Source organism: Carcharodon carcharias, chromosome 21, assembly GCF_017639515.1.
Source record: "Carcharodon carcharias isolate sCarCar2 chromosome 21, sCarCar2.pri, whole genome shotgun sequence".
NCBI lineage: Eukaryota > Metazoa > Chordata > Chondrichthyes > Lamniformes > Lamnidae > Carcharodon > Carcharodon carcharias.
The window spans coordinates 44,890,523-44,902,664 of record NC_054487.1 but is presented as its reverse complement, the minus strand read 5'-3'; the positions used below and the strand labels follow the sequence as shown (position 1 = coordinate 44,902,664).

Sequence of the window (12,142 nt, the reverse complement as noted above, 5' to 3'; positions counted from 1 at the left end):
ATTCGAACCCGGGTCCCCAGAGCATTACCCAGTGTCTTTGGTTTACTCATCCAGTGACAATACCACTATACCTCCCTATAATTCAGTGCCCATAGCATGCCACTCAGTTCAAGAGCAATTAGAGATGGGCAACAAATGCTGGCCTGGTCAGCAAAACTCGCATTACATAAATGTGTAAACGTTTGCTTTCTGGGCTTCCTGTATGGCAACTGTCTTGCCTACTGCTGGTTGAATACCAGCAGTGGCAGGATGAGGCCCTTATATGGGTAATTAAGTGAGTGTTCATGAGCCCTCCCACCATGGACTTAATTGGAGCAGAGGCAGGGAGACGGGAAATCCCACCCATCACTCTCCACCAATTAAATGCCCCCCCACCTCCAAACTCACCGTGAATAGTAAAATCCACCCATGGTGTTTTATCTCCCGGCGTCACCATCAAATAATATTTTCATATCTGTTCATATGTCCTCTAGAAATGGAATATATACACTGAAGCAACCTGTTCCTGATAATTATCTTGCTTTACTTAATTATGAGGTTTCGTTTTTATGCTGTAATTATTTTTAATTGTCAGTACATGTTCCAACTTCCAGAATAAGTAAATCATTTATCCTAGTCTGTCTGTAATTAGCTATAGTCTGTAGGGAACCATAAGCATCTCTATCTGTTTCAGAGAGAAGCAAGTGATTATAGTTTGATCGGTACCACTCCCCATCAAGCATGACTGACCAAGAATCTCTCCAGCTCTTACTGCCTGCCATGGTCATGTTAGAAGAAGTAGCAGGTTGATTATCATAAAAGCAAATAACTGCAGGTGCTGGAAATCTGAAATAAAAACAGGAAATGCTGGGAAAACTCCACAGGCCTGGCAGCATCTCAGAAGAGAGAAACAGTTCATAGGACTCTTTTTCAGAGCTCTAAAGAACCCATGTGGACTCAAAACATTAGCTCTGTTTCTCTCTACACAGATACTGTCAGAACTGCCAGCTTGATTATCAACCTGTTTGGCCAGGTCTTGAATGTTCCTTCCCTGGTCAACAAGGCTTGGAGTGGGATGTAATCTGGAGCTTCTGGTTCAGAGATAGAGGCACTACCCACAAGGCCACAAGATCTCTCTTCATTTAGCCTGGTAGAACCCTGTAAAACAGTTTCTTTAGTGTCAGTGTAATGTTAATGTCACTTTCACTTAATGTTTGATAGCTGCACTCACCTCGCAAGTTACGGATGAAGTCTTCCAGCATCATTTTTCGATCGGGTTTAATGTTGGGGCTGTACATGTCTGTGTTAAGCAAAATGATAGCAAAAGCCAAGATGAAGATGGTATCTGGATTGTGGAACTGTTGAACCACGTCTGGGTTGCACATGCAATAACGTTGACTGAAAGAAACAGACAGAATAGTTAATAACAATTGAAATCATACATTGATGAGTGATTTGCTGACTCAGTCTTTACGATTGCTGACAATAGAATAGAAGCCTATAAAATCCAATACATACTTTGTAGTAAAATTGACAGTATTGGATAAGAATCCTCCACAATAGGATACAATCCTCCAGTGGGATTTGTTACATCAAAGTAATGAGCTGCTTTTTTTATACTTGGATTAATTAAGATCTTAATAATTTGTCCAATGTGTCAACGAAGCTCCTGTTGTACAGAGCATAAGGAGGCAGGAGATACGTCAGTGACTTTTCTGACATTCACCCAAAAATCCTTCTACCAATGACACTATTATCGTTCTAATATAAATGCTCTTGGGCTCTTTATTGCACTGAGCTTGTTGAACAGATTAGTGATGCTACATATTGACGTCTCACTTGTCGGCAATGTGCATTATTGAGCTTCTTACATTAGCCAAAAACAAGCTGATCTGTTGTAGCTTATAAGCTTTCTGTTTGTGTGGGAAGCAGATTTTAAATCTTGTGAAATGCTATTGCAGTTCAGTTCAGAGCCAAGGAACCCATCATCCAACTTTTCCTTCAGCTCCAAAAATGTCAGATTAAAAGCCAGCATTAAAACAAAAATATATATCTCATGTGGCTTTGTATATGGCGGGTAGGGTTTTTATTTAGATGAGAGAGTGGGAAAAGAGGCAGGGGATAACTTAAATCCACTCCTTGGGTCAGCATTTTAGTTTCCTGACACAAAACCAGCGCATTCAAAGTTCAAATGGTTATGTCCAGATTATGTGATCTTCCTTAACAAGTATTATTCTTAAAGGTACATTACACACTAAATAAAACCATAATTACTACATTCCTCCCTCATTAACTTGGCTACATATTATATTTACAAGTATATATTTTTCAAGAAAACATAATATTTACATTGGGTAAGGAATTTACAAGTTTAGTCTTTAAGGTGGTTTCCTGGTATGTGTGGAACATCGCAGCTCCACAACTTCAGATTCTTTGTCAGGAACCTCCTTTTCCAGAGTTTCCTGAAAATCAGTTGCTTCGGTGGGCACTTGTATTTCTGTATCCTCAACTCTTATAGGAACATCAGTTATGTCTGTCCTGGGTTGAGTATCCTTAACAGGAAACGCAGACCTGATCATGATCACTAGTGGAACCAAATCTTGGTAATTTGTCTCTCATTTTCTTAAATGGTCCATATGTTTATGGATGATCTGGCCTTCCACCTCCTGAGGAGAGTCCAAGAGGAGAACCTTGGCCAGGCAGTCTGCAGAACCTAGAGGAGAGTGCGAGAGGTGGGCCCTGAGCCAGGCAGTCAGCAGCACCTAGGAGAGCATGAGAGGAGGACTCTGGGACAGGCAGTCAGCAGCACCTAGAGGAGAGTGCAAAAGAAGGATCCTGGGACAGGCAGTCAGCAGAACCTAGAGGAGAGTGTGAGAGGAGGACCTGTTTCTACCTGCCAGAGCCAAAGTGTGACGTCAAAGGAAAATAGGAGGTGATTGGTGGGTTTCTCTTCCATGTCTCTTTTGATTGGCCAGGTGGTTTAAATCAGGAGGCATTATTACAGCTGAAGAGTACAGTTTAAAAATTCACTTTTAAAACATTTAACATCCAAATTAATTAATTAAATAAAATAGAGGTGGTTGGGCAGGTGATGTGTTGCAGCTGTTGTGTGTGGGTGCTGATGGACGCTGGTGCGATACACGGTGACCACATCTGTAGCAAATGTTGGCTGCTCAAGGAACTTCGGCTCAGAGTTGATGAGCTGGAGTTGGAGCTGCAGACACTGCGACACATCAGGGAGGGGGAGAGTTATCTGGGCACTGTGTTCCAGGAGACAGTCACACCCCTTCGATTAATTACATCAAATTTGGACCGTGGTCAGGGACAGGAGGGTGTGACAGTGAGTGAGGCAGACATGGGTTTCTATAATTTAATTTTGGAGTAGCCTCAAGCTGGTGCCCTTGTCCAATACGTACAAGGTTCTTGCTCTTGGTGTGGACCAAGGTAGAGAGGATGAGTGAACTGACCTCAGCACCTTGGTACAGAGCACCATTTAAGCGAGGGGAGAAAAGTGAAATGTAGTAGTAATAGGGGATAACATGGCTAGGGAAATAGCTACTGTTCTCTGCAGCAAAGACAGAGAGTCTCAAAGGCTGTGTTGCCTACCTGGTGCCAAGGTTAAGGACATCACTTCTGGGCTGGAGAGGAACTTGGAGTGGGAGAGGAAGGATCCAATTGTCATGGTCCACGTAGGCACCAAAGACATTGATAGGATAGGAAAGAGGTTCTGCTCAGGGACTACAAGATGCTCAGAGCTAAATTATAAAGCAGAACCACGAAGGTAATAATTTCTGGATTACCACCTGAGCCACGTGCAAATTGGCATAGGATAAATAAAATTAGAGAGGTAAATGCATGGCTCAAAGATTGGTATGGGAGAAATAGGTTCCAATTCATGGGGCAATGGCACTAGTACTGGGGAAGGAGAGAACTGTTCCGTTGGGACGGGCTTCATTTGAATCATGCTGGCGAATTGTATAACTAGGGATGTATATAGGACTTTAAACTAATTAGTGTGGGTGGGAGGGTCTAATTGAAGAGAAGTTTAAAAAATCAAAAAGAAATGAGAGAGCAGAGGTGCAGGGTAGTGAAGAGGTGAACGATAATCAAAGTGTGATAGGAAGGGGCAGAGAATGTAAGCAGAACAGTGCAGCAGAAATCGGAACAGAATGAGCAATAATCATAAAAAGTCAAAGATTAAGGCTCTTTATCTGAATTCACACAGCATTTGTAACAAGATAGGTGAGTTGACGGCACAAATAGAAATAATTAATATGACTTGATAGCTATTACAGAGACGTGGTTGCAGCGTGCCCAAGACTGGAAATTCAATATTCAAGGGTATTCAACGTTCCGGAAAAATAGGCAAAAAGGAAAAGGAGGTGGGGTAGTTTTGTTAACAAAGAAAGGTATCAGTGTGGTGGTGAAGAGTGGTATAGGTGCAATAGATCGTGATGTGGAATCGGTTTGGGTGCAAATAAGGAATAGCAAGGGGAAGAAGTCAAGGGTGGGAGTCATTTCTGGACCCCCAAAGATTTGCCTCACTGTAGGACAAAGTATAAATCGGGAAATAATGGAGGTGTGTAGGAAGGGTGCTACAATTGCCCTGGGTGATTTTAATCTGCATATTAACTGGACAAATCGAATTGGCAGGTGTAACATGGAAGACGAATTTGTAGAATGCATCAGGGATTGTTTCTTAGAGCAATACTTTGCAGAACCTACCTGGAAACAGGCTATTTTAGATCTAATAATGTGTAATGAGGGGGGATTAATCAGAGATAGCGTAGTGAAGAATCCTCTAAGGGGTAGCAATCACAACATGGTAGAATTTCAAATTCAGTTTGAGAGCGAGCAACTCGGGTCTCAAACCGATGTCCTCAGCTCAAATAAGGGCAATTACAGAAGTATGAAGAAAGAGTTGTCCAAAGCGGGATGGGAAAATAGACTAAGTGGAAGGTCAGTGTACAGAGAGTGGCAGACATTTAAGTAGATATTTCATAATGTTCAGCAAAAATTTATCCCGGTCAAAAAGAAGGATTCGATGAGAAGGATGAATCACCCATGGTTAACAAAGGTGGTCAAGGAGAATATCCAATCAAAAACTAAGGCATACAAAGCGGCAAAAAGTAGTGGTAGGCCAGAGGATTGGGATTTTTTTAGGAACCAGCAGTGGATGACTAAAAAGCTAATAAAGAGGGAGAAGATTGACTATGAAAGTAAAATGGCACGAAATATAAAAACAAACAGCAAGAGCTTTTATGGGTATACAAAAAGAGCGAGCATGGAACCCTTGGAGGATGCGACTGGAGAATAGGTAATGAGGAATAGGGAAATGGCAGATAATTTAAACCAATATTTTATATCGGTCTTCACAGTGGAGGACACTATGAACATCCTAAAGCTATCAATTAAGCAAGGAGCTAATGGTAGGAACAATCTTGGAACAATCTCTATCATGAGGAAGAAAGTATTTGACAAACTAATGGGACTAAAGGCAAAGAAGTCGCCAGGACCTGATGGTCTGCATCCAAGAGTTTTAAAGGAAGTCACTGCAGAGATAGTGGAGGCATTGGTCAAAATATTCCAGAACTCACTGGATTCTAGGAGGGTCCCAGTGGATTGGAAATATTAGTATTCGGTTTTTTTAAACTGCCAATCGCTAAAGACTGCTTGTTTCCACCTATATTAAAATTAATCTTCGATTTTGCTGCTAAATTAATTTTCTTTATTCTTTGGCTAGTGGGAGCTGTTTCTGCTTCTTGGCAGAGTTTTGCATCTTTGCACCATTTTCGGCTGGGGTTTCCCGCCTGACGTGGAGGTCGGCAGCATTTTGTGCACCCTGTATTGCTTTTGAATCTCTTACTGCATTTTCCATGGCCAGCGCTATCTCTAGCACCTTCTTGAAATCCAAATTCACTTTGGACAATAATCTTTTCTGAATAGTGTATTCATTCACACCACACACTAAACGATCTCTGAGCATGTCCTTTAGAGTCATACCGAACTCACAATACTCTATTAGCTGCTTCACATTTTCTACATGGCATGCAATTGTCTCATTCTATTTCACGAATTAAACCTGAACCTCTGCATCGTGGCTGAGGGCTTTGGTTGAAAATGACCCTTCACAAGGTCCACCGATTCATCGAAAATTTTTGAATCTGGAGCATTGGGTGCTGTCAAACTTTGAATCAGACTGTCGGTTTTGCTCCCGCAAGTACTTAAAAAGGATCACTCGCCTCTTCTCTTCCCCCGTAATCTCATTCGCTTGAAAAAAGGACGTGAGGCATTCTATGTGGCTGGTTCAAGAGGATCAATTCTCCCCAAATTGCGGCATTTTGAGAGAGGATTACTTCTTCAATTCTAACGGAGCTTGCTACTTACAATCACTGGGTGAGGTACATGCCAATTTCTTTTTGACTTGATTTCTTCTGTTCAATCCTGTTTCATCCTCATCGCCAGTTTGTTATAAGGGTGGCCAGTTGCTACTATTGTTGATAGAGTGATCTGCAGACACTTCTTGGGTGGAAAATTTAGCTTAAGTTTATTATTTTATTAAGTTTATTTACAATGTACTCAGCAGCAACTACATGTATACTTTCAACTTCAACTTTGTCTCTGCACTGACTGCTGAGGTAGACCGCGCTACTCTCCTATTGGTTACAGATCGTGTAATCTTCCTTAACACGTATTATTCTTAAAGGTGCATCAGACACTAAATAAAAGCATAATTACTACAAACTGCAACACATGCATGTTGTCGAAGGAGAGCTGGATTGGGACCCAGAAGTTAATGCGATGTTAGGGTCCCAATCCTGGAGTTGTAAGCCGGCTGGGGAGTGAAGTATTTAAATTAAACAGGTTGGAAGACGGTGGGATAAGGGGTGGGGTGATGGATAAGTGGGATGGGGAAGAAGGAGGAGGGATAAGTAAAAGAGAGATGAGAGATAGGAAGGAGAGAGAAGTAGACACAAGGAGAAGAGTGAGTACATCGAAGAGGCATTGGAGGTGTTACAGTAAAGGTTCGCTAGATTAGTTCCTGGGGTGAGAGGATTTTCCTATGATGAGAGACTGAGTAAATTGGGCCTTTATTCTCTGGAGTTTAAAAGAATGAGAGGTAATCTCATTGAAACATTCAAGATTCTGAAAGGGCTTGACCACGTAGATACTAAGAAGTTGTTTCCCCTGGCTGGGGAATCTAGAACATGGAGCAGAGGCTCAGGATGAGGGTCCGATCATTTAGGACTGAGATGAAATTAAATTTCTTGATTCAGGGGTTGTGAATCTTTGGAATTCTCTATCCTAGAGAGCTGTAGATGTTCCATTGCTGAATGTATTTATGCTAGGAGGGACAGATTTTCGGTCTATCAAGGAATCAAAGGATATGGGGAGCCTTATTCCCTATCTAAATGTTCATATCCAGTAAAAGTATTAAAATACAATGAAACGATAAGGACAATTATTTTAAATTCCCCTCTGATTTTTTGCTCACAGCAGTGTCCTGAAGATTAATCTTTAAAGCCAGATGACTTCAGGTCAACCCTGGAAAGTTGGCAACACTACTCAGTGAAGAATTAAGAGTTACAGCATTCGGCAATAATTCCCACAGCTAATAAACCCACAGCTAATAAAACATTTGTAGTTCAAAATTCCAAAAATAAAAATCTTTTTCAACGAGAGCTAAGAGCAGCCTGTCCCTTTAAAATAGTTAGCATCTAAATAGCATCTCTGGAATCAACAGGGGCTGTTTTTCGCGAGAACGGTTTACCTTGAACTGAATCCAATGCTAAAGCATCTGAGTGCACTAGTCTCGGATGCTCAGTGGCTTGTACTTTGCATTGCTGCACCCTCTCTGAGTACAGTGAGGTGCAACCGCCTGAAAAGCCATATAGCAAAGCTGCAGTGCTCTTCAGTTGCAAAACACAGACAAGGATTAGCATCCGCTTTTGCTCTACATGATACTCATTTTTTAGATGCTCTTTAGATGCTAACCCCAGAGAAATTGATTCTATTGTGTCAAGCACAGTGAGAGCATGCAGGCGACAGCCTGTCACTCCCATGCTCAGGATGCTTCCTATGCTTTGGAATTTTCTACCCAGAGGGCTGTGGATTTCAGTCCTTGCATATATTCAAGATTTGAGATTGATAGATTCATTGGCACTGGGAGAAAAGGGACATAGAGATAGGGTAGGAATGTGAGGTTGATGTAGAAACTTATTGCCCTAATCTTAGTAAATGGTGGACAAGTTTCGAGGGGTGAACATGGGACCTGGCAGTACACAGAGGATAACAGTGATTTTCTGTCCAAATCTATTCAGCTGGCCAACAATTATCACAGTAAAACTGACATTGAATCATACTTTGAGATTTGCTTCTCTATTTGCTGTAATAACTGCATTAATCCCTGAAAATTACTTAAAAAGGACGTAATTTAAAACCTAGATTTTGACTAATTGATACTCCGGGAATCATTTTCTGTAGATATGTAGATATCGTTACACTAATTCACAATTTATAAACACGATGCAAATTTAAACAGAGGGCCTTTTTTTTCTCTTAGTGAACAATTCTGTTTAAATATTCATTGAAATGAGCCTGGTTAAGAGTCTTTATCCAGTTGCCATCATCAATTATTCTAACTTATTTAAGCTGTTCTAAAATGCCCTGTTATTGTAATTATTATGTGGGCTCAAACCAATTTCCAAATTTGAATTGGAACAGTTAATAAAGTTGATAAGTTTTGAAATAAAAATAGAAAATGCTGGAAATTCCAAAATATTTACAAATTACTGAATTGAAAACTGAACATACTGTTACAGTTATTGTAAAAGGTTCCAAGTCACTTCAAGTGGCCACTCTTGATTTTACCTGCAATTACTCTTTGAAGAAAAATCATTCTCATTACCTAAATGCTTCAATGAGTCGCTCGACCTTCTGTGCCTCTCCCTGCACTCGAATATGAGCCTGGAACTTGCGCAGAGCTTCATCTAATTCCATGTTAGAAAAATCCATCTCATCAACAACACAACTGGAACAAAACAAAAGAAATATAGTCAATTGATTCCTCCCTTTGGGGGGTGAATTCCATATTAGTACTTAAAATAGGCTATGGGTTTTGGATAGCATGGTGGAGTAACCATGGGTTTTGGATAGCATGGTGGAGTAACCATGGGTTTTGGATAGCACGGTGGAGTAACCATGGGTTTTGGATAGCACGGTGGAGTAACCATGGGTTTTGGATAGCATGGTGGAATAACCATGGGTTTTGGATAGCATGGTGGAGTAACCTTCATCAGTCACAGCTTAAATATTTTGCAGTAAATTTTCATCTTCATCACATGGACAATAACCTGCCCATTGGGATCCATCCAATTTCCATTCCATGGCAGTCAATAAAACCACATTTTATTGCAGTCTTTAAATCAGACTGACTTCGATAGATATCAGAGAAGTTGGCATTCCCAACACAGAGTGTTGCTAAGGTGCAAACGATGGGAAATATGCCATATAATGTTTCCCATATTTTCTGTCTCATTATGGTGTGGTCATCCATGTTTGAATGGAATAATGTATATTGAAGCGAGAAATTGCTGAAGTGACATTGAATGGCAGGGAATGGGCTATCTGCCTTCCCACCTAATAGTCAGATGTAGAAAAAGAGGAAACACAGACCAACTGACCCTTTGCTGGTAAATATTTGCATGGGCTTTGGTTGTCCTTGGGTACCTCTCCTAAGTAGCCATTCTTCCAGCATGACTCTAAGCAGTGAGCTTAGAAAGGCTATTTGATAATTCACAGTGAAAACTAATCCTGTGCTTACCCAACATACAAACATATACACTTCCAGGACAGTTGCTTGATGATAACCATGAGGAGGAACCACATTGATGTTTTTTCCCCCCATTATAACTCAGGAGTTTTGAGGTCAATTACTTCTGTCCTGGTTAAAATCAGCTAACTTTCAGAGACCAAGAATCAGGCATAGTATATGTGTAGCTCAGCTGGTTAGGCCACTTAGTAGCTGAGCTATTAGGAAACTTGTAACTTTATCCTCAAAAGGACAACAATAAGAAGTGTCAAAGAAATCCGCTATCATCTAAGAAAAATTAACAGCAAACTAATTACATGAGAATTGTTTACTGTCCGCGTTGTGCTGTATATTATAGGAAATGCCTTTCAATAAGGTACACAATAAGCCAGTCTCAGGGTTCAAATGATAGACAGGAAGTGCTTGCATTGCATTTTCCCCATTTACAATGCCTGTAAATCTCCAGTGAAATAGTGCCTTCAAGTGGATTGTATACACGTATACATATATGTAAAGTAAAATAATGTAATACATATAATATGTGTGTATATATACAGCTGTATGGTGCTGAAACCTGGACTATATATCAATGCAGAAATGCTGATTAAATTCATTTCATATGTGTTGCTTGAGAAAGATCCTTGGGATCCACTGCCAGCATAGACTCTACAATATAGAATCACTGCAGTTTTCTAATTCAGGAAGTATCACGGCAATGTCTAAACAATGTCAATTACAATGGCTGGACCACATCATTAAAATGGATGACAGTCACCTACCAAAAGATGAACTAGATGGAGAGCTTGATGGTGTTAATACACCTGGTGGGTGGCCAAAACCATGACGCAAGGACTCATGCAAGTGGAGCATCATTTCATGTAGGATTGACTTCAATAAGTGACATCAGTCTACATGTGATTAAAATATTTAGCGGTGAAGTCTCCATACTGGAGCACAGACATTTGAAGAAGTACATTTCAGACTGTCACTGAAAAACACCTTTGCAGTAAGAAGCATGTGCCAGTAGCCCCTGCATCAGTGAATGAAGACCTACATGTCCCCAGTTGCAACTAACAATGCCTTGCTTGAATTGGAATGCACTCCCACCTGAAGACTCACAGCATGAGCAGTAGATGTGAACACACAAAATACAAATTTGGAGCATTCAGCCCTTTGAGCCTGCTACACCATTCAATAAGATCATGGCTGATCAGATTGTGGCCTCAACTCCACATTCCCACCTACCCCAGATTACCTTTGACTCCCTTATTAGGAAAGAATCTATCTAACTCAGTTTTAAAGATGTTCAATGACCCTGCCTCCACCGCTCTCTGGGGAAGAGAGTTCGAAAGATTCACAACCCTCTGGGAGAAAAAAAAATTCTTCTCATCTCTGTCTTAAATGGGAAACCCTTTATTTTTAAACTGTGTACCCTAGTTCTAGTCTCTCCCGGAGGGGGAAACTTTCTTTCATCATCCACTCTGTCAAGTCTCCTCAGGATCTTATATGTTTCAATGAGATCACCTCTCATTATTCTGAACTCCAATGGACACAGATCCAGCTTGCCAACCTTTCCCCATACGATAACTACCTCCCCCCCCATCCCAGGTGAATAATCAGCAATAATGCAATGTCAAAGGAGAAGATATGAAGGGGAAGCATGAAGAAAAACACAAGAACTACTTTGTTCTCTCCTTTTAAATCATCATTCAATATCAAGGTGCTCTCTGCAGTTCTAAATTATTTCATCTTCAGAAGACTCTCAATACTTTTAGTTTTTGCAGATGTGCATTCAGAGCATGTTATATTTATAGCATAATTACATTAGACTTAGGATACATCAGCCTAGGTTTTCTGAGTCTATCCTGGCAGCAAGATACCAGGTGTGCCTACATTTTTCAAAACACGATAGGGGAGAAACCTCATCTGATAAGAACATATGAAATAGCAGCAAGAGTAGACCCCTTGAGCCCGCTCTGCCATTCAGTAAGACACAGTCTTCTTCATCAATTCTACTTCCCACCCTATTCCTATATTCCTTGATTCCCTTGATGCCAAAAGGTCTATCTCAGTATTGAATATATCCATCAACTGAGCATCCACAGCCCTCTGGGTAGAGAATTCCAAAGACTCACAACCCTTTGAGTGAAAAAAATATCCCCTCATCCCAGTTCTAAACAGCCGACCTCTTATCCTGAAACTATGATGCCTAGTTCTGGACTCTCCAGTCAGGAGAACCAGACACTCTGAATCTACACCATGAAGCCATCTAAGAGTTTAATATGTTTCAATGACATCACTTCTCATTTTTTAAGCTCCAGAGAAAATAGGCCCATTCTACTCAATCTCCAC

At 40.8% G+C, this 12,142-nt stretch overlaps 1 protein-coding gene across 1 annotated transcript in view; it reads right to left on the bottom strand.

Moving 5' to 3' along the window:
• LOC121293057 (IQ motif and SEC7 domain-containing protein 3-like) overlaps positions 1–12,142 on the bottom strand; it is a 272,674-nt gene that overhangs the window by 106,245 nt on the left and 154,287 nt on the right. Inside the window, exons 5-6 of the mRNA XM_041215648.1 lie at positions 8,888–9,010; positions 1,211–1,377 (exon numbers count right to left, since the gene is read on the bottom strand). Of these exons, the coding sequence (XP_041071582.1) occupies positions 1,211–1,377; positions 8,888–9,010 (290 nt within the window). The remainder of the gene's footprint in view (positions 1–1,210; positions 1,378–8,887; positions 9,011–12,142) is intronic.